Source organism: Mobula hypostoma, chromosome 5, assembly GCF_963921235.1.
Source record: "Mobula hypostoma chromosome 5, sMobHyp1.1, whole genome shotgun sequence".
Taxonomy (NCBI): Eukaryota; Metazoa; Chordata; class Chondrichthyes; order Myliobatiformes; family Myliobatidae; genus Mobula; species Mobula hypostoma.
Genome location: NC_086101.1, coordinates 190,801,787 through 190,827,619, shown reverse-complemented (window position 1 = coordinate 190,827,619; position 25,833 = coordinate 190,801,787). Strand labels below are relative to the sequence as shown.

At 45.1% G+C, this 25,833-nt stretch overlaps 1 protein-coding gene across 1 annotated transcript in view; it reads left to right on the top strand.

Annotated features, from left to right (window-relative positions):
* The window catches only part of LOC134346381 (uncharacterized), a 19,930-nt gene extending 11,357 nt beyond the window's left edge, over window positions 1-8,573 (top strand). The window contains exons 3-5 of the mRNA XM_063047735.1: window positions 247-636; window positions 3,985-4,084; window positions 5,899-8,573. Of these exons, the coding sequence (XP_062903805.1) occupies window positions 247-636; window positions 3,985-4,084; window positions 5,899-5,914 (506 nt within the window). The 3' untranslated portion in view covers window positions 5,915-8,573. The remainder of the gene's footprint in view (window positions 1-246; window positions 637-3,984; window positions 4,085-5,898) is intronic.
* The last annotated feature ends 17,260 nt before the right edge of the window (window positions 8,574-25,833 follow it).

Sequence of the window (25,833 nt, the reverse complement as noted above, 5' to 3'; positions counted from 1 at the left end):
ATTAGCTGTTCCTGAACGTGGTGGTGTGAGATTTAGGCTTCTCTACCTCCTGCCCGATGGGACTGTTTTATGTTCGAAAGAGTTTCTCTTGTTGGAATGGTTTGCAATTAGTCAGACACATGTGGGGGTGTTTTCATTTGGGAGGGTGCTGTGGGGAGTTTTTTTTGTAGGCTGGAAATTTTGTCAGTGGTTAAACGCGTTTCGTGGGGGTTAACTGATTTATTCTGGCACCTGTCCTTCTCTCAGCTCCCGGCGAGAGTGTCTCTGTGATGACTGGAACCGAGGGAGCTTCGGCCACGTTACCCTGTGAGTTCACACGGCCTCCGCAGAACCTCACCGCACACACGGTGACGTGGATGAGGAAGGATCCCTACCGACACATCGTCACGTTCAGGCGTTATGAAAATGAATCGTGGGCAGCGGAAAACAGAGTGACTCGGTACGAGCTCGTCCGGGACCCAGAGCGGGGAAACGCCTTGATCAGGATAAAGCAACTGAGTGTGGAGGACAGTCACAGCTACCTGTGTCTGGCTGAGTTCAGGAAAAAGAACCATGATTATTCATTCTACACAGGCCACCTCACACCCCCATTTATCCATGTGTTCCAGAATGAGATCCAGCTGCAGGTCAGACCAGGTAAGAAACCATTGACACATTCTGGAGGGTACGGGGAGGATGCAAGAGGGAGGAAGAGAGCAGGAATGGGAAGACGCATCTCACGACGTTGAGGCGGCGGCAGCCTCGCCGCTGAGGGGTCAGCTTTAGCTCCAGTTGCCTGGGGACGGTGGGGGTGTAGGAATCTCGGCTGTCACACCACCCGGAGGTTGGGGTGTGTGGGGAAGGGGGCAGGTGAATGGGGTAGACGGTGTAGAGAAAGATTGAATAGAATACAGAGAAGCTGAGAGAATCGGCTGGAAAATGGCAGAACAGAAATACATTACCCTTTGTTTTATTTAATAATAGAGTAAAGATCCCTCACCAGAGTTATGGAAAGGGATTGTCAAATATTCATCTGGGATAATATGGAAAGCCGAGAAAATCGGTGGGTACACGGTAAACATAAAAGACAATGATATGTAATTTTGTTTGAAAACTAGGAGAGTGTTTGAATGCTTGAGTAAAGATATTACACGACAATCATTTATGTATTATATACGTTATACACATCCAGAAAAGGTTGTCGAGTACGTCTCCTGGAATGAAAAGGTTAACGTATGAACATCGTTTGATGGCTCGGGGATAGTACTCGCGGAGTTTAGAAGAATGGGCGGGGGATGATCTGGTTGAAAACTATCGAACATTGAAAGGCCGAGATAGAGTAGATGTAGAGAGGATTTATATGGTGGTGGAGTCTGGTACCGGAGAGCCCAGCCTCAGGATAGAGCAACGTCCCTTTGGAACAGAAATGGGGAGGAATTTCTTTAGCCAGAGGGTGGTGAATATGTGGAATTCGTTGCCACAGATGACTCTGAAGGTCAAGTCTTGGTCTTTAAGCGGAGATTGAGATGTTCTTGATTAGAAACGGCATCAAATTTTACGGGAGATGGCAGGAGAATGGCTTTGAGAAGGATAACAAATTGGACATGATGGAAGGTGGGATAAGTCTCGATCGACCGAATGGTCCAGAGCTGCTCCTAATCCTTATGATCTATGGGCTTACTTACTACAGGTTAAAACTTTTTGTTCAGATGTTTAATTCTTGTCACTCTGATCTCTACATTCTTATTAATATCCTTTTTTTATTCCTTCACACACGTTATTACCCCACTAAGGAGCACCAGGCCATTGTGTCCCACACCATCACCTACTTTATCCGCTCAGGGGATCTCCCATCCACTGCTACCAACCTTATAGTTCCCACACCCCGCACTTCCCGTTTCTACCTCCTACCCAAGATCCACAAACCTGCCTGTCCTGGCCGACCTATTGTCTCAGCTTGCTCCTGCCCCACCGAACTCATTTCTGCAATCCTCGACACTGTTTTATCACCCCTTGTTCAATCCCTTCCGACCTATGTTCGTGACACTTCTCACGCTCTTAAACTTTCCGATGATTTTAAGTTCCCTGGCCCCCACCGCTTTATTTTCACCATGGATGTCCAGTCCTTATATACTTCCATCCCCCATCAGGAAGGTCTCAAAGCTCTACGCTTCTTTTTGGATTCCAGACCTAATCAGTTCCCCTCTACCACCACTCTGCTCCGTCTAGCGGAATTAGTCCTTACTCTTAATAATTTCTCCTTTGGCTCCTCCCATTTCCTCCAAACTAAAGGTGTAGCTATGGGCACCCGTATGGGTCCTAGCTATGCCTGCCTTTTTGTTGGGTTTGTGGAACAATCTATATTCCGTGCCTATTCTGGTATCTGTCCCCCACTTTTCCTTCGCTACATCGACGACTGCATTGGCGCTGCTTCCTGCACGCATGCAGAACTCGTTGACTTTATTAACTTTGCCTCCAACTTTCACCCTGCCCTCAAGTTTACCTGGTCCATTTCCGACACCTCCCTCCCCTTTCTAGATCTTTCTGTCTCTGTCTCTGGAGACAGCTTATCCACTGATGTCTACTATAAGCCTACTGACTCTCACAGCTATCTGGACTATTCCTCTTCTCACCCTGTCTCGCGAAAACGCCATCCCCTTCTCGCAATTCCTCCGTCTCCGCCGCATCTGCTCTCAGGATGAGGCTTTTCATTCTAGGACGAGAGAGATGTCTTCCTTTTTTAAAGAAAGGGGCTTCCCTTCCTCCACTATCAACTCTGCTCTTAAACGCATCTCTCCCATTTCACGTACATCTGCTCTCACTCCATCCTCCCACCACCCCACTAGGAATAGGGTTCCCCTGGTCCTCACCTACCACCCCACCAGCCTCCGGGTCCAACATATTATTCTCCGTAACTTCCACCACCTCCAAAGGGATCCCACCACTAAGCACATCTTTCCCTCCCCCCCCCCCTCTGCATTCCGCAGGGATCGCTCCCTACACAACTCCCTTGTCCATTCGTCCCCCCCCCCCCCATCCCTCCCCACTGATCTCCCTCCTGGCACTTATCCGTGTAAGCAGAACAAGTGCTACACATGCCCTTACACTTCCTCCCTTACCACCATTCAGGGCCCCAAACAGTCCTTCCAGGTGAGGCATCACTTCACCTGTGAGTCGACTGGGGTGATATACTGCGTCCGGTGCTCCCGATGTGGCCTTTTATATATTGGTGAGACCCGACGCAGACTGGGAGACCGCTTTGCGGAACATCTACGCTCTGTCCGCCAGAGAAAGCAGGATCTCCCAGTGGCCACACATTTTAATTCCACATCCCATTCCCATTCTGACATGTCTATCCACGGCCTCCTCTACTGTAAAGATGAAGCCACACTCAGGTTGGAGGAACAACACCTTATATTCCGTCTGGGTAGCCTCCAACCTGATGGCATGAACATCGACTTCTCTAACTTCCGCTAAGGCCCCACCTCCCCCTCGTAACCCATCTGTTACTTATTTTTATGCACACATTCTTTCTCTCACTCTCCTTTTTCTCCCTCTGTCCCTCTGAATATACCATCCTCTGGGTCACCCCCCCCCCCCTTGTCTTTCTTCCCGGACCTCCTGTCCCATGATCCTCTCGTATCCCCTTTTGCCTATCACCTGTCCAGCTCTCGGCTCTATCCCTCCCCCTCCTGTCTTCTCCTATCATTTTGCATCTCCCCCTCCCCCTCCAGCTTTCAAATCCCTTACTCACTCTTCCTTCAGTTAGTCCTGACGAAGGGTCTCGGCCTGAAACGTCGACTGCACCTCTTCCTATAGATGCTGCTTGGCCTGCTGCGTTCACCAGCAACTTTGATGTATGTTACGTTATTATCTGTAGCTTTTTCAGTATAAATCTGCTGAATTATAAATTCATCTACACACCTACAGATTTTAATCAGTTTACATTATTGGTGTCTCCCCCTCTGCCTGAGTCTGGATTGACCTCTCTCCCTTTCACTTCAGGGACAGACGCTTTTGCCGAGCTGATGTTGTGTATCCCACTCGGATTGAAAACTCTCGTCCTTTTAGTGATGGGCGCCGTTCTCTACGGTGACAAACTCAGGTACTGTATGTAATAATGCTGAAGGCTCTTGCCGTGACGTGACTGATATCCGATTCACTGAGACAGTCGGTGGGTGTTGGGAATTGTCTCAAATGCTTGAGGCGTACTGCCAGTACTTGTCGGTTGCTGTTTGTGGGAGCACCGCAGAAAATACTCGTTGCACTCCTGCATCATAAGATGACACCTGCAGAAGTATTTGTAGGCTGTTTAGCGTTTTCAGATTAAATGTACCCGCTAGATACCCGCTGAATGATAGACAAATGTAAGGATGTGTAGAAGCAAATGAGAGAAAAACTGCAGATGCTGTAAATTAAAGCAACACACACACAAAATGCTGGAGGAACTCAGCAGGCCAGGCAGCATCTATGGAAAAAAGTACAGTCGCCGTTTCGGGCAGAAACCCTTCGGCAGGATGAGAGGAAAGGGTTAGAGCTTCTGGCGCCCTTTGTTAGAAAGTATGTACGCTCTTTCGATGTGCGCGTCGGTTTCCTCTGGGTGCTCTGGTTTCCTCCCACAGTCCAAAAACTTCCGGTTATCAGACTAATTGTTCATTGTAAACTGTCTTGTGTTTAGACTAGCATTACATCCCTGAGTTGCTGGGTGTCACGACTCGGTGGGCCGTTGTTTCTGTAAATAACAAAATGATAAGTAATAGATTGTGCTTAGAGAAGACTGACAGGGTGGTATAACATCGAGGGCCGAAGGGTCTGTAGTGTGCTGTAATGGTCTATGTTCCAAATACGAATCTAATTTTGATGTGCACAAAAGGACACACTGGAACCCAGAAGAAACAACAATGCGGGAAAGTCTCGTCTCTCCCCATCCCACGTGCACTGGGATCAGGTACTGCAATCAACCCAGGATGAATATGGTCTCTTGGTCTACACAAAACTAGTCCATGAGGCGAAATCCCTCAGAGATTGAGCTCTTGACTGAATCTCTGCAGCCATCTCCCTTAAGAATAATTCAATTTAAACTGATAGCCTATCAACTTCAGACATATTAACACTGAAAAGTAATTCAAATTCCATGACTCTTATATCGTTGATAATCAGGTTCCTCCTTAAATTACGGCCTCGATCTCTTACTGTCCCCAATACGTTGCATTTACTTAGCTCCTATGATTATTGTATCCACTTCCCTCTCTTCCGGATTCATCCTAAGAAATCTGATAATCAAATGCCTGTGTCCTAGAAAGTGATTCACAGCCAGGATTAACTTCACTCTGCCATACATAGAAGGATTTTCCTTTAGAACGCATATTCCGAGGAATTTCCTGAGCCAGAAGGTAGTGAATCTGTGGAATGTATTGCCACAAACGGCTGTGGGAATACTGAAAACAGAGATTGGTGGGTTTTTGATTAGTAAGGGCGTCAAAGTTGACGGCGTAAGTACAGGAGAATGGGGTTTGGTAGGGATAATAAATCAACAACGATGGAATGCAGAACAGAATAGAAGGGCTGAATTCCAAAAGTTTGATGATATTTTATATGCTCTTATGGTCTTAATCTAAGTACCATACTATTTTATCAATGTTATCCGGCAGCCCAAGACCATCTTCCTGTCAACAACACGACCTATATTGTTATGTCACTGTAAAGTTTCCAGTTGAATAACTGAATAAAAATTTGGGCTCATCTCCAGTTTTGTTGTCAAACACTGATACCGACGATAAAATTTATCCAGTGGGAAATCCCATCATGTCTCGATCCAAATCCCTTCAAAGGTTATAAGTGAATTGGGGAGAGGGAGTCGGATGTGCTGTCATTGTACAACGATCAAGGTTCATGATAACTGTTTCGTTCTGTCCACAGAAAGCGACGAGACTGACCCACTCCAGGAGACTGGGAGGTCCGGTTTTCCAAACACAAGGTTCAGTCGCCCCTCCGTGTGTACTTCATCAGCTACCGCACTCTGGGATCGGGCATTTCTAATCTGATTTCCAAATGGCTTTCCGATTTTCCCTTCTCTGCTTTTTATGGTTTCAGACCCGCTCTCATTTAGAGTCTGCTTTGTCCTGTTGGAATTTTATACGCTTTTATGAGCTCCTGTTACTCCTCTCAGTTCCAGCGACTATGGGGCCAACTGATTTAATCTCTCATCAGGTAACAGCTCTGCTCCCTCGGGATCCTAGTAAACCTTCACTGCACTCGCTCCCTGATAAATCATCCCAACTCAGACAAATTCAAAACTGCACAAATTTCAGATAGGCTCTCCCTAAGGCCCTGTACAGCTACAGCGGCATCCTTTCTTCTGTTCTGAAATCAGCTTGCATTACGCCACCCTCAAAGATGGAGGTGTTGAAATTATTTCGCCCATCCAGTTCATTGTTGTTGACTTTGAGCAACTGGGCATAAATACAATTCCGTCCTTTAGTTACATCTTGCCACCTGGGAAAAGACCCGATTCCTCGTCCACTTTGTTAATAGAATCTGACATTTTAAATCCAAAGTTCTTTCAGTGGCGCGAATTGAACCCAACGGTTAATCACTAACTAGTTCTCTAAAGCGATGCCACAACCGCGACTCGACTATGTCACCCGAAATTTAGGTTGAGCCTGGAGCAGGTTAGAAAGTTGGGTTAACATCGTGGGCCGACGGATCTCGAGTGAGCTGTGCTGTTTTATGTTCTGGATCTTTTGGTGTGAAGGAAACTGGGTCATTCGGCAGCTGGTACCTGCTCCCCTCTCAAATACAAACATGCCTGATCATTTCCTGCAAATCCTGCATATTCCCGTACTTTCCAAGATAATCAAAAATATATCGACCTTTGTCCTGAATAGTCTCAGCTGCTGGACAAGCATCCAACCGGATCGGTTCGTTTGCGACAATGTGGCGAGTCCGTAGGCGGCCGATCGATCTCACGAGGAACAATTGGCCTCTCGGCGCGGCTGGTACTTTCTTTCAGGAGTGGGCTTTCAAGTGCGCATGCGTTTCTTCACACCAAACCGGGTTCGTCTCACCCGTACTGTAAGTTACGCAGAGTGTATCCAAGTTAACATCACTCAGTAAAAATGTTTAATCACACCACTGTCGTTCTTGCTCTGCATATACTAGAGAACAACCACCGTCCAATTAATTGAAGAAATGAAGAAATGTTATCTGTCTTTCATTGGCCTCCTCCTGCTTTGACTCTACCACCTGTTGCGGAATTCTGGGCTAAACGTGCCGAACATGCAGGACCAGAAAACGATCGTGGATGGAGGCCTCACTTAGGCGGCGGTAAACGCGGCATGGACGGCAACCACTGTTGGGCTTAGGACATTGAGTAGGGGTGAGGTCCAAGGGCTGTTCGACCTGGGTACACGCGCTGGTCATCTTCTCTGAGTCCAGTCTACGCGCACGGACATGCACCGGTCAGCAAGTTGTGGAAACGTTGTTCTCGACCCATGCTTTCTGATTAGAGCGGAAAAGCTGGGCGTGGTAGGGTCTGGAAATTCACCCAGCAGCAAAGGAATTCACATGTGTTGGTGCATGAGCTAGATAGACTCGTTGTGGGGAACTTACTGGGGGTACAGAGTAACAACCCAAAGTCATCTGCGTCCACAAGCCAACTCTACAAACAGAAGTCTGTGTGTGTGTGTGTGTGTGTGTGTGTGTGTGTGTGTGTGTGTGTGTGTGTGTGTGTGGTGGCAGGGGGTGTACTCTTTAAAAATCGGGACAAGTTTGTTTTACACAGAATGTGATGCGTAGATTGACGCAAGCTTCGTTGTTGATCAAATTCTAAGAATACTTTGCTCTCTGCTCGGCTTCCTGATATTTTCAGTTGTAAGTGTCTGTGTTGTGGCTTAACAGTTCCTCGACCTTCTACAGCATGTGAAAAAAGTCAGTATTTCAAGCCCAGTAAGGAAAGTGCAGCACTCAGGAGGCCCAAACACTGAGGTGTGAGTGACGAACACAAGTGTTGTCTTTGCAGGGTTCGCAGTCAGTCTCAGGCTGGGGTACCAACAGTTGATTCATTCTTCACATTAAATTCATCCCAGTTCTGTAAAGCCCAGAGCCTGTGGCCACAGACTCGGGAAACATTGAAACAGTCCGAGATCAGCAGAAATAACTCGACCTCCTAGTGCGATGAACTGAGAGATTTGAGCAGAAAATTCTTTACACGCCAATGGAGAACATACACTGTTGTCTGCAGCACAGAAATGGATGGTTAACCAGGATCGTGTTGACTGGTGGAGCAGGGCTGGGCGACCGAATGGCCTACACACTTTAACTGGGGTCAGGCTGGTGGGTGGAAGGAAAAGGAGGGACTGTTCCTGACAGGGAAACCGTCGGTAGAGCTGGGGGACTTGTGGGATGAGCTGTGTTGTGGGGTGGGGGGGGGAGTGTCTGTTGGATTGAATCTGGTTTCAGCTGAAGCACTCGGAAAGGCTCCAATTTTCAACTGTAGACACATTTGCGGGCTGCTCCCAGCGAATTTTTAAGTACTGTTTTTATACGCAAATGGTTAATTTCACGTGTGCTAAATCGATAAATGTACCTGAACGCATGTGATCTCGGACAACTTGTTAATGTGCTTCCATATTCCTTCAAAGTTCAAGGTAAATATATTAATAAAGTTCATATGTATCACCACGGACTAGCCGAATGTTCATTTTCATACAGGCATTCACAGCAGAACAAAGAAATACAGTAGAATCAATGATTGACACATAAACAATGTACAAAGAAGGCAAACCTTTGCACAAGGGAGAAACAAACATAAAACAATAGACACATTATATAGTTAGATAAATGGGGATATATAGGCAGGCAGGTAAGTTGGTAGCTAGATAGATAGATGGTTGAAGAACATGATTTATAGGGCCCTTAAAACTGAGTCTATAAGTTCTATTCAGTGATCAGTTTTGTGTTAACTTGAGTGATGTTATCCACGGCGGTCGTGGTAGTTGAAGGGTAATAACTGGTCATCAACCTGGTGGTGTGGGACCCGAGAGTCATGTACCTGTTTCCCGGTGGCAACAGAGAGAAGAAAGCTTGTTCTGGATGATGGGGGATCCTTGATGTCGAGCGCTGCTTTCTTGTGGCAGCGCTGCTTGTAAATCAGCTCAGTGTAGGGGGTGGCGTTCTGGGTGGGGGTGGGGGGGGGGGCTTTTCCTGTGATAGACTCCTTGTATCTACCACTTGTTGTTGGCTTTTCCTTTCTTGGGCATTGGTGCTTCGTCTCAAATACTAGTAGAGGATAATGACTGGCCCTCAATTATTGATAAAGTTAGATTTGCATCTTGTTGGTATCTTTCCCATTTCCAACAAACTTTACATAAAAGCGGATCCAAAATAAGATTATACAGATGGAGAATAAAGGGTTTTAAAGGAGTTTTGTGGAATGAGAGTTTTCACCTGGAACGTTCTTGATGCAATCAGAAAACACCTAAATAGGCAAGGCGTCGAAGCCTACGCAGCTCATGGGGTCAATTGGGATGTGCAGATAGGCGACGTTTTCAGTCCGCAGGACAAACTTTGCTCTGTACAGAATTGTGACAACACTTAAGAGAAGTTTAAATCAGTACATGGATGGGGTGTGAGGGTGTTTTGGAGGACTATCTTGCATGTTTGAATCAATGATACAAGGCAGAATAGCAGTTTGGTGCTGACTCTACAACTTCTTTCTAAATCCATCCGAAGCAGTCACCATGTTTGGCATTAATCCCTGTAAACTCATTGTATTAACTAAAACTTTTAACTTTTTAAAGTTTGGGAAGGTGAGAATGTGCATTGTGTAAATAACTATTAAACTTGCACATCTGAAACCCGACGTACATTGGAGTACCGCTTTGTCGATCACCTTCTCTCCACCTGCCAAAGGTTGGATTTACCTGTTGGAGGAGTAGCATCTTATATTCCGTTTGGCTGGCCTTGCACTTGATGGAACGCATACCGATTTCTCCAGCTTCCGGTAATTCCCCCTCCCGTTCCCTCTTCTTCAATTCTCCACTCTGCCACTCCCTTAACTCTCTCATCTCCTCGGCGGCTAATCCCCGTGGTGGCCCTCCCACTGTGGTTTCCTTTCGCCAATGGTCCACTATCCTCTCTTATGAGATTTTCTTTTCTTCAGCAGCCATTTACCTTTTTAATCTATCTCCTCCCTGCTTCTTACTTCATCTCCCATCGCCCACCCACCTGGCTTCACCTAGCTTCCATTCCTCCACTGTCTTATTCTAGCTTGTTCCCCTTTCCTTTCCAAAATGATGAGTGATCTATGCCAGGAACGTCAAATGTTTATTTATTTCCATCGACGCCGCCCGACCTGCTGAATTTCCTCCGACCTTTTGTGTGTGTTGTAGTGAATTATTTAGCTGTATCTATAGATGCCATTTGAATTCAATAACTGTCCCGTATTACTTATTACAGAAAAGGAGGATATCCGGCCCATTGCACAATGCTGGCTCTCAGCGGAGCGGTCCCAGTTGTCCCATTCACTCTCTGTTTACTTGTAACCCGTCCTGTTTCAACTAATCCCATTAACTGCCCCCAAATCTCCTGACAATCACACGGGATGATTTCTGTTATGAAATTAACTAATCATCCCACTCATCCTGGGATGTGGGCAAAGAACCAGAATACCTATGGGATACCCACCCACATTCACAGTGGAAACGTGCAAATTCCACACACAAATCACCAGCAGCAGTAGTGTCAGTGACGCCAGTTCAATTCACGCCGGGGATTCTAAGGAGCTTGTTCGTTTTTTCCCGGTACCGGGTGGGTTTTCTCCGGATATTCTGGTTACTTCCCACATTTCAAAGACGTATGGTTCTGAGGATAATTAGTCACTTGAGTTTATTTGGGCAGCGCAAGCTTGCTCCGTGCTTTATCTCTGAATAACAAATTAAACGTGTCCTCTATTACTAAGATATAGTTTTCTATGTAAATTCGAGAGCAGAGTTTCTCAACTGGAGGTTCACGGTCCCTTTGCTTAAGGGTATTACTCCATGACAAAAGGAAAAGTTTGGCAATCCTTGTATGAGAGGCATCTGTCCTTGTTAGACATGATCATGGATCTTGGATTAACAAAAGATAAGTGTAGGAGTTTGAAACAGCAGAGTTCTCGTCATTGCAGCCTCCTCCTCCGGCCTAAGGGATCGAGAGATATGTGGTTGCGGTGTAGAATGTCACTGAATTAGTTCCAGTACAAGACCTTATGGTCTTAAAACATAATATTGACCAAGTCCTTGGGTGACACCGCCGGTGGACTGATGGTACATGGGACGTAATCCTGGTCCCGGTAGGTGATTCTATTGGATGACTGTGTGCATGAACTTTCCTTTTCCGATTTATTTTCATTAAATGCTTCCAGAGCCTAAGGCAGTGACGTTTGCTGAATGCTCTTCTGCACATTACTGTTGTAACGGGTGGTTATTTGACTTACCATAGGACCATAATACATACGATCCGAATTAAGCCACTTGGCCCAATAGGTGTGCTCCGCTATTTCATCATGGACGATCTATTTTCATAATCCTGCTTTGAAAACCCTTCCGTTTCAGCACATCCTTTCTAAGTTAAGGAGCCCAAAATGCTCACAATATTCTAAGTGAAGCCTTTCCAGTGCTATATAAACTCTCAACATTACAACCTTCAGTTTATATTCAACTTCTCGAAATGAACGCTAACATCGCATTTGCTTTCTTCACCAGTCTCAACCTTGAAATTACCCATGAGGGAAACTTAAGCAAGGTCTCCCTAGTCATTTTACTCCGCTGTTTTTGATTTTGTAATTTCTCTGTATTTTCTTTGCATTAAAAAGTCAAACTTCATTTTCTTCTACCAATGTGCATGAGCATACACTTACCGACAATGTATTCTCTCTCCACTTCTTTCCCCATTCTTCTAATCTGTCTAGGTCCTGCTGTAGTCGCTCCACTTCCTCAAAACTACCTTGCTTTCCACCTTTCTTCGTATCGTCTGCAAAGGGTGCATCAAAGCCAGCAATTCTGTCATCGAAATCATTAACCTAAGAATCGGTCCCAACACAGGCCCCTGTGCAACATCACGAGTTACCGGCAGCCAACCAGAAAAGACTCCCTTTCTGCAACACACACAAGATGTGACAGGATCTCAGCTGGCTAGGTAGCATCTATGGAAAAGAGTAAACAGTCGTCGTTTCGGGCCAAGATCCTTCATAACCCTGATTACTTTTATCCGTGTTCGGATCTTCAGGGTTATACCATTGGCTTCTAGCTTGTTACGCAGCCTCGTGTGTAGTACCTTGTCAAAGGACTTCCAAAAATCGAAATACACAACATGAATCGATTTTCCTTTATCTATCCTGTTTACACTTTCTTCAAAAACATTCAAACACACTTGTCAGCAAGATTTTCCCTTGAGGAATCTATGCTGACTACGTCCTATGTTATTGTCACGTAACCCGTGACGGGAATAAAGAACCAGCAGAGATGGAAAACACTTTGCAGTCCAGTATTGCTAGAAACTAATAATATTTATTAGTAACTACGCAATACAGTAATATAAATGTAAATAAATCAAACAGTTTAGCAATGATGACATAGTCATAGTCATAGTCATACTTTATTGATCCCGCGGGAAATTGGTTTTCGTTACAGTTGCACCATATATAATTAAATAGTAATATGTAAATTATGTCAGGAAATAAGTCCAGGACCAGTCTATTGCCTCAGGGTGACTGACCCTCCAAGGGAGGAGTTGTAAAGTTTGATGGCCACAGGCAGGAATGACTTCCTATGACGCTCTGTTTTGCATCTCGGTGGAATGAGTCTCTGGCTGAATGTACTCCTGTGCCCACCCAGTACATTATGTAGTGGATGGGAGACATTGTCCAAGATGGCATGCACATTGGACAGCATAAAAGTAAGTGTGGAATATAAAGGTATGAAAAACCGAGCTTCTTTAAATCTAGGGGTAAAAAGATAGTCTTACGATGATGAGTAAAGTTCAGTTCAGTTCAGTTCAGTTCATGGTATTGAGTTGAGTAGTGGTGGAGAGAGAAAGCGAGGGAGAGATTTGAGTCTTCAGGTGAGCTGACGCCGTCGATCTTCTCGCTGTCCTTCGAACTCCTTAAAAAGTCACCGACTGTGACTTTAACAAAGGGGACCGGTTTTCTATGGTGGAGCCATACCCTAGGCGAGGTTGGTACATGGACAACTCCACACCAGTCAACCCCTTTTTCCTTCTTTCTACTGCAAGAGCAACGGATCGATTAGCCTGATCAATCCTCCAAAACCCACTTTTCCTGCGGGCACACCAATGCTCATTCAGTGTCCAGATGATGTGTCTGAGGTCTGTATCATCTGAGCCCCTATTTTATCTTCCCGTACTGAGCATCAACTGTCATTCAAATAACTCCTTCTTCCTTTGTCTGTGAATAAATGCAAGCAGGCAAAAAGTCCTTGAAGAAGTATTAACAGCCTGCCGTAGGTCACTATAGCAATTTCCAAGCTGCTCGGTGCCATCTTTCTCCAATTCAGCAGTCATCCAAAAGTTAACCAGTGCCTTAAAGTGACCGTCCAATCAGTTAATCTTCGTCTCTCTCTCTCTCTCTCTCTTTTACAAACAAGCTGGTGTTAAATAACTCTCTCTCTCTCTCTGTTCAAAACAACAGTTCATAGGGGTACTTCAGGATCCCGTCACATTATCATGTGGCCTATAAATTCGTTTCTTCTGTCTCTTTCCCTTTTTGAAGAGTGGAGTGCCACTTGCAATTTTCCAGTTTTCCAGAACCATTCCAGAACCTAGTGTTTCTTGAAAGGTGATTATTACTGCCTCAACGATCTCTTCAGCCACCCCATTCGGAACCCTGGTGTGTACACCATCGGGTCCAGGTGACTTTTCTACCTTCAGACCTTTCTGTTCCCAAGAACCTTCTCACTAGCAATGGTGACTTCACACTTCATGTCCTCTGACACATGGAACTTCCACCATATGCCAGTGTCTTCCTCAGTGAAGACTGATTCAAAAGACTTATTCCATTGGTACGCTATTTCATTTCCCCCCATTACTACCTCTCCAGGATCGTTTTCCGGCAATCCAATATCCACTTTTGCCTCACTTTTACAGTTTATGCATCTGAAGAAACGTTTGGTATCCTTAGAAGCTTCCACAGACTAAGGCAGAGATTTTTGCTGGAAATCCTAACACTACAGATGCAGGAAATGAGAAATATGTTTCATTTTTATATTGTCAAGCATCCAGTCAAATTTAATATCAGTAACTTATGCCAGTGGCCATTTGCCTAGGTACACTTGCTCATTTAATCCAATGACCTAATCAGCTAATCATATGGCAGTAACTAAATACAAAAAAGCATGCAGATGTGGTCAAGAATATCAGTTATTTTCAGACCATATATCAGAATGGGGAAGACATGAAATTTGAGTGACGTTGGCCATGGATTGTTTGATATTGTTGTAAAGAACGGGTGAACCCAAACGCAGGACACTGGCACGGAGATAGAGCTGGGATGCAGATGAGGGCATGAACGTGGCTGGAGCTGATCGGCAAACAGGAGGATGAACGGAAAGACAGGGGGCAGGCAATACTTCTCTTGACACGAAGCGTCAGAGTTACACAGGCAAAACTCAGTACTGAAACAAAACTTAGAATACACATCTTAAACAGCAGGGAATGTGGATTATCACACTGGCTGAAAGCAACAATCTGACCATGAGTGGATGCAAAGCTGGGATATTTATGCTGCAGGTCTAGATGAGAATCAGGTGTCCCGCAATCAAAGGGAATTAATAGAATATGAGGAATCAACATTCTTTTGTTTTTTCCTTTTTCTTTTGGTCACTCTGATTCAGGCAGCTGATTCACATTTTGGGCTGGCTACATAAATAATTCCTTGGTTCAGCTTCAGTTGTTGGACTGTTCTCTTCTCTTCATCTTCTGCCTGAAGCCTTTGCCTTCAACAGCCTTGCCGGTGTGTGTTGGGGGTGGGGGGAGGATGGATGCAGTTTAAAAGAGCAGGGCATGTTTATTTTACAGGAAATGTGGTGAGTGCATTGAGACACACTTTGCTGTAGTTCCTTTAAGTTCTACGAATAACTCTGCTCTTTGCTCTGCTTCCTGATTCCTTTGAGTTATAGCTGTCAGTGTTGTGGTTTAACAGTCCGCTGGCATCCTACTGCATGTGAAAAAAAGTGAGCATCTCAGGCTCAGCATTCAGGAGATGTCCAAAACATTGAGGGTGAAGAACTCTAGTGTCCTACTGTCAGTCTCAGGCTGGGGTGACAATAGTTGATTGATTCTTAACACTGACCTCCTCACATTAACTGTAAAGTACAGAATGTGGCCACAAACTGGGGGCACCTGGTACTACACATAGGTGAGCAGAAATTTCTGTGAACCCAAGTCTAATGAACTTGCACTGTTGTCTCCAGCACAGAATACTTAGAACGATGAGTTGCTAAATATATTGAAGAAGGAGATAATTCTTTATAGCCAAATCATAAACACAAGATTGGTGGAGGGGCAGGTAGTGTTAAGGAAAGAGAAAGGCTGCAGAAGGAGTGAGACAGATTAGGTAAATGGGCAAGAAAGTGGCAAATGAAGTACAGTGTTGGAAAATGTTGGTCATGCGCTTTGGTAGTAGAAATAAATGCACAGACTATTTTATAAATGGGGATAAATTCTAAAAATCTGAAATGCAAATATATTTCGGAGTCTTTGTGCGGAACACCCAAAAGGTTAATTTGCAGGTTGAGACGATGGTAAGGAAGGCAAATGCAATGTTTGCATTCAATTCAAGAGATCTACAATACAAGCGCAGGGATGGGACACTGAAGCTTTGTAAGGCACTGGAAGGCTGGCGCAAAGTAAAGGTGGCGCGAAGTGGCGACTCTTTTGCTTGCACCTTCCAAAACAGCTCTATTTCTATCTTTGATATCTCTTTTTTTTTTCCTTTTCAAGGTCCTTTTGAGGACCCTCACCTCAGTTACACTCTCACTATGGTTCTTTGCGGGAATGGGACCAGCTCTTAGGGCCTCACGACCGGCCGCTTTTTGATACCCCAAGGACACGGCCTGGAAGGCTAGCACGCCTCCAGGGTGCCGGATTTTCGTGGTTCTGGAGACAGGAAATTCAAGGCCAGTGCCCTTGCCTGAGGTGTCGCGGGAGAACACTGAACATTGTGAGCAGCGGGTTAGCTGCCCGCTGTATGTCCAAGACTTGAGCCTTGGGGCAGATTCTCTGGGCGCAGAGCTCGAAAATGCAACGCAACAAACTTTTAACATCGTAAATCAGCGACTTGTTTATTAAGTCTCCCCTCTGGCAGAGAAACGGGGACATTTCTTTTTCCCTTATAAGTGGGAGAGAGCTTGTTGCATATCGAATCACCGGGCGAACGGGTAGTCTTTGAGGTACCGCAAGTCCGTGTCTTTATTGATGCTTTGTTGTGGCGGGAGCGTGGGTGGGGGGGGGGTTGGGGGTGGTGGGTCGTTGCTTTGCTGCTGCTTGTTCGTGAGAGGGGGGAGCCGGGGAGGGCTTTGGGGTTCTGACGTTTAACTGTCATTCATGCTTTGGGGCACTTGTCTGTTTTTGTGGATGTTGGCAAAAAAAATAATTCAGGATGTTTTTTTGTATACATTTCTCTGGCATTAAATGTTCCTATTGAACCTATTGGTGAAGCCTCATCTTCAATATTGTGACCAGTTTTGGACTCCTCATTTAAGAAAAGATGTGCTGGCATGGGAGAGAGTTCAGGGCAGGTTCACAAGGAAGATTCTGGAAACCAAAGGGTAAACATATGAGGAATGTTTGATGTCTCTGGGACTGTATTCACTGGATTTTAGAAGGATGAGGAGATCTCACTGAAACCTTTCAAATGTTGAAAAGTCTGGACAGAGTAGATGTGGAAAGGACGTTTTCCACGGTGGAGGAGTCCAGGACGAGGGCACAATCTTTAGTCAGGGGGTGATGAATTTGTTACTACAGGCAGCTGCAGAGGCCAAATCATTGGGTTATTCAAGGTGGTGATGATAGGTTCTTGATTGGACATCAAAGGTTACGAGGAAGGGCTGGGGAGGGGGGCTGAGGGGGAAATAAAGGATTGGCCGGGATTGAATGGCGGAGCAGAGTTGATGGTGTATCCTTGGACCACTGGGTCCTGATTTTCTTGGAGATGTTATCGAAATTCTGAGATTTATGGATTGGACTGTTGTTCATATTGGTCTCTTACAGTTCTATATTTTTCTCTTGGTCTCGCCCACTATTTCTTGCTGCGGATTGGCGGGCTGGGGTTTGTGTGATCTGTTGGTTTTTGTGTCAGGGAGGGGTTGGGGGTGCTTGGGGTTTGTAGGTTTTTGTTTATTTCTTTTCATGCAGCAGGGCATTGATGTCTGTCAACATAATATTTTCTGTGCTGTATAGCGATCTGGAGCAGACAGATTTCAGAGTTCTGTTATGCATATATATCTTTGATGCCAAAATGAACCTTTGAACATATTGCAGATGATGGAAACCCAGAGTAACACGCAAAAACACGCAAGAGGAATTCAGCAAACCAGGAAACCTCAAATGGAAAGGGATAAACAGATGATATTTCGGACTGAAGCCCTTTATCAGTCTAGTCCTGATGAAAAACCTTGGCCAGAAATGTCAACTGTTTATGTCGATCCATAGATGCTGCCTGACCATCTGAGGTCCTGCATAATCTTGTAATGGCAAAGAGATTAAAGGTGAAGTATCCTGAGGTGAATGGTCCATCATGATTGCGTTGACTGGGGGAGCGGGGTCAGATAGCCAAATGGCCTACACCTGTTAATGGGTGTCAGTGGTAGGTGGGTGTAAAGGGTGGAATTGTCCCCGAGAGGGAAAAAGCGGGTAAAGTTAGGGGCCATGCGTGGTGAGGGGACTATGGAATAAGTAGAGGAAGGTCTTTTCCTGAGCGAGAACATGGAGGTGGAGCTGGGGGATGTGTGGGGTAAGGAAGCTGTGGAATGGAATCTGGTTCCAGGTGAAGTACATGGGACGTAAGATCTAGAATCCCTGAAACTGTGTTCAGAAGCTGTGTTCAGTGATCAGTTTTGTGTTGAGGTAGGTGAAGTTATCCACACTATTTCAGAAACCTGATGACTGAAGGGTAATAACCCTCCTCAAACTAAGGGTAATTTATTTCCTTCCTGATAGCAGCAAGAGAGAAGGGAGCGTGGGTTGGATGGTAGCTGCCCTAAATGATGATTGCTGCTTTCTCGGGGCAGTGCTGCTTTTAAATGTGCTCAGTGGTGGGGTGGACATTGCTTGTGATGGACTGGGCTGTATACATCAATGTTTGTTGGCTTTTCCATTCTTGGGCATTGGTATGTCCTCTCATTATTAGTGGAGAAAACTGATCATCTCTGGCTGTCAATTACTGATGAAGTTTCAGTCTGCTGTTTGTTTAGAGTCTTTCCAATTTCCAACAAATATTACCGGTAAGAGAATACAATATGAGATAATACAGTGAGTGAGAAAGGGTTTTTGCATGAACCAAAATGTTCACATGCACTGTTTAATGTCTGGAATGCGTTTGATGCATTGACACAGGTATCCTTTAGGTGAGGCGTAGAGAATATGCACCTATTGTAGTCAAATAGGAGACATAGATGGGTAACAGGGTGTCATTCACGTTGTGGGCCCAACGAACAATTTCTGCACTGAACAGAACAGTTACAATGCTTAACAGAAGTTTGGATACATACACAGATGAAAGGCGTATAAGGACAATGGACCATGTGTGGATCGATGGGACGAGCCCGAATAGTTTGTGTACGAGATGGGTCAAAGAGTCAGGATATCTGCTGGCACCTTAGGAATCTACAACTGTAATGACATGTTAATCTATTTCCATTGCTTCACTTGGCAGCACCTGTTTAAACACTGGCAACATCTTACTAAAACCATCGATAGCAGTCATTATGTTTGACTTACTCATCCTTGCAACGTTTTTATTTAAAAAAAACATTCATCTCTTTAACAGTGGAATTATAAGAAGGCGCCATATGTAAAAAAACATATATTTAATTCACGAAATTAACACCAGGCATAGATTGGGGGTCGGCTTTATCGACCACCTTCGTTCCATCCACATCTGCTGCTCCCAATGTGGCCACCTCCTCAGCATCTGCCACTCAAAAAAAAACAAGTTTGTCCAGTTTCACACATGCACTCTAAACCAGGCAGCATCATGGTAAATCTCTTCTGCACTCTCTCCAAAGCCTCAATATCCTGACGATAGTAGACACCAGGGTTCCTAAAGTTGCAACATAACCTCTTGGCTTTTGAATTTAATATCTCAACTAATAAAAGGAAGTATACCATAAATCATCCATACCACTCTATTGATCTGTGTAGCCACTTTCACTGAGCTATGAACTTGGATGCCAAGAACTCTCTGCTCAGCAACACTGTTGACAGTCTTGCCCCAACAGTATATTGTCTCCTTGCAATTTCCATACCAAGGTGCAAAACCTCACATTTATCTGAGTTCAGCTCCATCTGCCACTTATTTGTCCATATCTACAAGTGATATATATTGTATTGTATTCTTCGCCAGTCTGCTACACAATCCACAATCCACTAATCGTGGTGTCATCTACAAACTTAATAACCCACTAATGTACATTTTTGTCCAAGTCATTTATGAACATCACAAACAGCAAAGGTCCCAGCACAAATCCCTATGAAACATCCCTAATTACAGACCTCCAGCTCAATTAAGCCCCTTCAATCACTCATGTGGCATCACCCAATGCAGAGATGTTCAAAAGGTTCAGTTGTTGCTCAGAACAAACATCAGAATGGGGAATACATGTGATGTAAGTGCCTTTGACTGTGGAATGTTTGATTAGTTGTCATATTTCATGTCTGTTGTGCCTCTTCCTCTATTTGGAATTGTGTGATAGGGTATTGTCATGTTCTTGCCTGTGTGTTTACATTACTTAGTTCGCAGTGAGTTTCTAAAGGCTGTCGTTGTTAAGACCATAACACACAGGAGAATAACATAGAACATAGAACCTAGAATAGTACAGCACAGTACAGGCCCTTCAGCCCACAATGTTGTGCCGACCCTCAAACCCTGCCTCCCATATAAGCCCCCACCTTAGATTCCTCCATATACCTGTCTAGTAGTCTCTTAAACTTCACTAGTGTATCTGCCTCCACCACTGACTCAGGCAGTGCATTCCACGCACCAACCACTCTGAGTAAAAAAACCTTCCTCTAATATCCCCCTTGAAATTCCCACCCCTTACCTTAAAGCCATGTCCTCTTGTATTGAGCAGTGGTGCCCTGGGGAAGAGGCACTGGCTATCCACTCTATCTATTCCTCTTATTATCTTGTACACCTCTATTATGTCTCCTCTCATCCTCCTCTCCAAAGAGTAAAGCCCTAGCTCCCTTAATCTCTGATCATAATGCATACTTTCTAAACCAGGCAGCATCCTGGTAAATCTCCGCTGTACCCTTTCCAATGCTTCCACATCCTTCCTATAGTGAGGTGACCAGAACTGGACAGAATACTCCAAGTGTAGCCTAACCAGAGTTTTATAGAGCTGCATCATTACATCGCGACTCTTAAACTCTATCCCTCGACGAATGAAAGCTGACACCCCATAAGCTTTCTTAACTACCCTAGCCACCTGTGAGGCAACTTTCAGGGATCTGTGGACATGTACCCCGAGATCCCTCTGCTCCTCCACACTACCAAGTATCCTGCCATTTACTTTGTACTCTGCCTTGGAGTTTGTCCTTTCAAAGTGTACCACCTCACACTTCTCTGGGTTGAACTCCATCTGCCACTTCTCAGCCCACTTCTGCATCCTATCAATGTCTCTCTGCAATCTTTGACAATCCTCTACACTATCTACAACACCACCAACCTTTGTGTCGTCTGCAAATTTGCCAACCCACCCTTCTACCCCCACATCCAGGTCGTTAATAAAAATCACAAAAAGTAGAGGTCCCAGAACAGATCCTTGTGGAACACCACTAGTCACAATCCTCCAATCTGAATGTACTCCCTCCACCATGACCCTCGGCCTTCTGCAGGCAAGCCAATTCTGAATCCACCTGGCCAAACTTCCCTGGATCCCATGCCTTCTAACTTTCTGAATAAGCCTAGCATGTGGAACCTTGTCAAATGCCTTACTCTAAAATCCATATAGATCACATCCACTGCACTACCCTCATCTATATGCCTGGTCACCACCTCAAAGAACTCTATCGGGCTTGTTAGACACGACCTGCCCTTCACAAAGCCATGCTGACTATCCCTGATCAGACCATGATTCTCTAAATGCCTATAGATCCTATCTCTAAGAATGTTTTCCAACAGCCTTCCCACCACAGACATAAGGCTCACTGGTCTATAATTACCCAGACTATCCGTACTACCTTTTTTGAACAAGGGAACAACATTCGTCTCCCTCCAATCCTCCGGTACCATTCCCGTGGACAACGAGGACATAAAGATCCTAGCCAGAGGCTCAGCAATCTCTTCTCTCACCTCGTGGAGCAGCCTGGGGAATATTCCGTTAGGCCCCGGGGACTTATCTGTCCTAATTGTATTAGGAGTATTTTAACAACTCCAACACCTCCTCTCCCTTAATATCAGCATGCTCCAGAACATCAACCTCACTCATATTGTCCTCACCATCATTAGGTTCCCTCTCATTGTTGAATACCGAAGAGAAGTATTCATTGAGGACCTCGCTCACTTCCACAGCCTCCAGGCACATCTTCCCACCTTTATCTCTAATTGGTCCTACCTTCACTCCTGTCATCCTTTTTTTCTTCACATAATTGAAGAATGCCTTGGGGTTTTCCTTTACCCTACTCGCCAAGGCCTTCTCATGCCCCCTTCTTGCTCTTCTCAGCCCCTTCTTAAGCTCCTTTCTTGCTTCCCTATATTCCTCAATAGATCCATCTGATCCTTGCTTCCTAAACCTCATGTATGCTGCCTTCTTCCTCCTGACTAGATTTTCCACCTCACTTGTCACCCATGGTTCCTTCACCCTACCACTCTTTATCTTCCTCACCAGGACAAATTTATCCCTTACATCCCGTAAGAGATCTCTAAACATCAACCACATGTCCATAGTACATTTCCCTGCAAAAACATCATCCCTATTCACACCCGCAAGTTCTAGCCTTATAGCCTCATAATTTGCCTTTCCCCAATTAAAAATTTTCCTGTCCCCTTTGATTCTATCCTTTTCCATGATAATTATAAAGGCCAGGGAGCAGTGGTCATTGTCCCCAGATGCACACCCACTGAGAGATCTGTGACCTGACCCGGTTCATTACCTAGTCTAGATCTAGAATGGCATTCCCCCTGGTCGGCCTGTCAACATACTGTCACAGGAATCCATACTGGATACACTTAACAAATTCTGCCCCATCTAAACCCTTGGAACTAATCAGGTGCCAATCAATATTAGGGAAGTTAAAGTCACCCATGATAACAACCCTGTTATTTTTGCACCTCTCCAAAACCTGCTTCCCAATCTGCTCCTCTGTATCTCTGCTGCTACCAGGGGGCCTATAGAATACCCCCAGTAGAGTAACTGCTCCCTTCCTGTTCCTGACTTCCACCCATATTGACTCAAAAGGGGATCCTGCTACATTACCCACCCTTTCTGTAGCTGTAATAGTATCTCTGACCAGTAATGCCACCCCTCCTCCCCTTTTTCTGTGCTCTCTATCCCTTTTAAAGCACTGAAATCCAGGAATATTGAGAATCCATTCCTGCCCTGGTGCCAGCCAAGTTTCTGTAATGGCCACTACATCATAATTCCATGTATGTATCCAAGCTCTCAGTTCATCACCTTTGTTCCTGATGCTTCTTGCATTGAGGTACACACATTTCAGCCCTTCTACCTTACTGTCTTTACACTATTTATTCTGCTTCTCTTTCCTCAAAGCCTCTCTGTATACTAGGTCTGGCTTTACTCCATGCATTTCTTTCACTGCTCTGTCGCTCTGGGTCCCATCCCCCTCGCAAATTAGTTTAAACCCTCCCGAACCATGCTAGCAAACCTAGCGATTAATTAGACCATTCGACCCGTCGACTATGCTCTGCTATTCCATCATGACAAATTTATTATCCCACTGAATCCCTCTCTTCTGCCTTCTTCCCGTAACCTTTGATGCCCTGACATCAATAACCTATCCTCCTCAACTTTAAATATACTCAATGATTCGGCATACACAGCCCTTTGTGCCAATGAATTCAACAATTCATTACCACCTGCCCAAACATATTCTTCCTTTGCTCTGTTCTAAATGGACATCACTCTATTCGGATCCATGCCCTCTGGTCCTAGACTCATCCACATGAGGAAACACCCTTCCCACCTCCACTCTATCTCAGGCTTAGAATATTCGACAGGATCCAGTGAGACTCCCCTCATTCTTCTAAACTGCAGCGAGTACTGACCCAGGGCAATCCAACGCTCCTCATGTGTTAACTCTTTCATTCCTAGAATCTTTCCTGTCACCCTCCTCTCGAACCCCTCCAATGTCAACAAATCTTTCATCAGATAAGGAGAACAATCTGTTCTCAAACTGCTCCATTGCTACAAAACGTACAGGCACTGCCTTCAGCTTTGTGAATGTGCGTTGGTTGGGGAGGATGTGCAGTTTGAAGAGCAGGACAGGTTTGTTTTACACAGAATGTGGTGAGCGCATTGAGGCACACTTTGCTGTTGTTTCCTTAAGTTCTAAGAATAATTTTGCTCTCTGCTCGACCTCTCCTTCCTTGAATTAACAGTGTGGCTTTGTTGTGCCATAAGTGCAGTTTAACATTTCCTCAGTATTCTAGAGTACCTGACTAAAAAGTTCAGGGTCAGGAAGTAAAGACCAGTGAGTGAGAAGTCCAAAGCAGTGAGGAGTGGGTGAAGGACTCCGGGGTTGTCTTTGCAGGTTCCTGCAGTTAGTGTCAGGGTAGGGTACCAACAGCAGATTCATCCTTCGCTTTAGTTGTTCATACTAAATGTGATATTCAGAACCTCTGGCCACAGCAAAGGGAGACAGATGCTACCACACCGAAGTGACTTGATATTTCCCTGTCTCCAAGTGAAATGAACTTACAGAATTGTCTCCAGCATAGAATGCAGAGGCGGCCGAGTCTCAGAATATATTCAGGAAGGAACATTTTGTAATGCCAAATCATGAATAGAAGGGATTCTGCAGTTACTGGAAATCTGGAGTAACACATAAAAATTCCTCTTGATCTCAGCAGGTCTTGCAGCATCAATGGAAAGCAATAAACAGTTGAGTCATGATGAAAGATCCTGGCCCAAAGCGTCGACTTCCTCTCATAGACGCTGCCTGACCTGCTGAGTTCCTGCATAATGTCTTACTGCCAAGGGTATTGTGGGTTAAGGATCCTGAAGTCGACGGTCAACCATGATCGTGTTGACAGGTGGAGCAGGGCAGGACAACCGAATGTCCTCTGTCTGTTAACTGGGCTCAGGGTGGTGGATGGACGAAGAGGAGGGACTGTTCCTGAGAGGGAAACAGGGTGGTGGAGCTGGGAGGGGTGCAGGGTGATGGTGAGACTGTGGAATGGTTATAGGAGGGTCTATTCCTGAGACAGAATCAGGGAGGAAGAGCTGGGGTACATGTGGGGTGCGAGGGAAGCTGTGAAATGGACTCTGGTATCAGGCCAAGCTCATGGGAAGGACAGATCCTTCAATTGTAAGCGCACTTGTGCACTGCAAACCTCCCAGCACATAAGTTCTTTACGCTAATGATGAATTTCACATGTAATTAATACATAGTTGTATCTGAATCCGAATTGATGTCATCGAGACGACTTGAGACTGTGCTTCCAGATTCCCGGCAAAGTTCAAAATAATTATCAAAGTATGTATATATCACCACATTCTACCACAAGATTCACTTTCATGCAACGATTCAATGGCTTAATGGGTCAATGGTTGAGTTTAAATTCAGATAGTGTATTCCAAACACAACCTGAAATTATTACTCTTTGCCGACATCCACGAAATAGAAAGAAAACCTCCAAAAAATGAATGATAGAAAATGTCAGAATCCCAAAGACACCCACTACCCACTCACAGGCAACAACAAAAGCATCAATCAGCCAGTGGGTAGAGCACACACCCCTGATGTGCACGAGTATTGAATGTGAGCGAGGAGGATGTGTTATCACCAATCCGCGCTGATTGTGGTCTTCTGGTTAGGAAGTCGAGCATCCAATTACAGATGAGGTACAGAGGCCCAGGTTCTGGAATCTCTCAATTAGGATTGTTGGACTGATGGTATTAAATGCAGAGCTATAGTCGATGAACAGCATCCTGACATAGGTGATTGTATTGTCCATGTTGTCATGGTCCGGTCGGTGAAGTCCGGATTCCGGTTCACGGTCCGTGAAGTCCGGATTCTGGTTCACGGTCCGGTCCCTGTTCCTAATTCCAGGTTTTTTGGTGTTTGCTTTTTCTTTTGGTCACTCTGATTCAGGCAGCTGATTCACATTTTGGGCTGGCTACATAAATAACTCCTTGGTTCAGCTTCAGTTGCTGGACTGTTCCATTCCCTTAACCTTCTGCCTGAAGCCTTGCCTGAAGACGTGCTTCAATAGACTTGCCTGTGTGTTGGGGGGGGGGGGGGGCGGGGTTGGGGAGAGAATGGATGTTTAAAAGAGCAGGGCATGTTTATTTTACGGGAAATGTGCTGAGTGCATTGAGACACACTTTGCTGTAGTTCCTTTAAGTTCTATGAATAACTCTGCTCTTTGCTCTGCTTCCTGATTCCTTTGAGGCATAA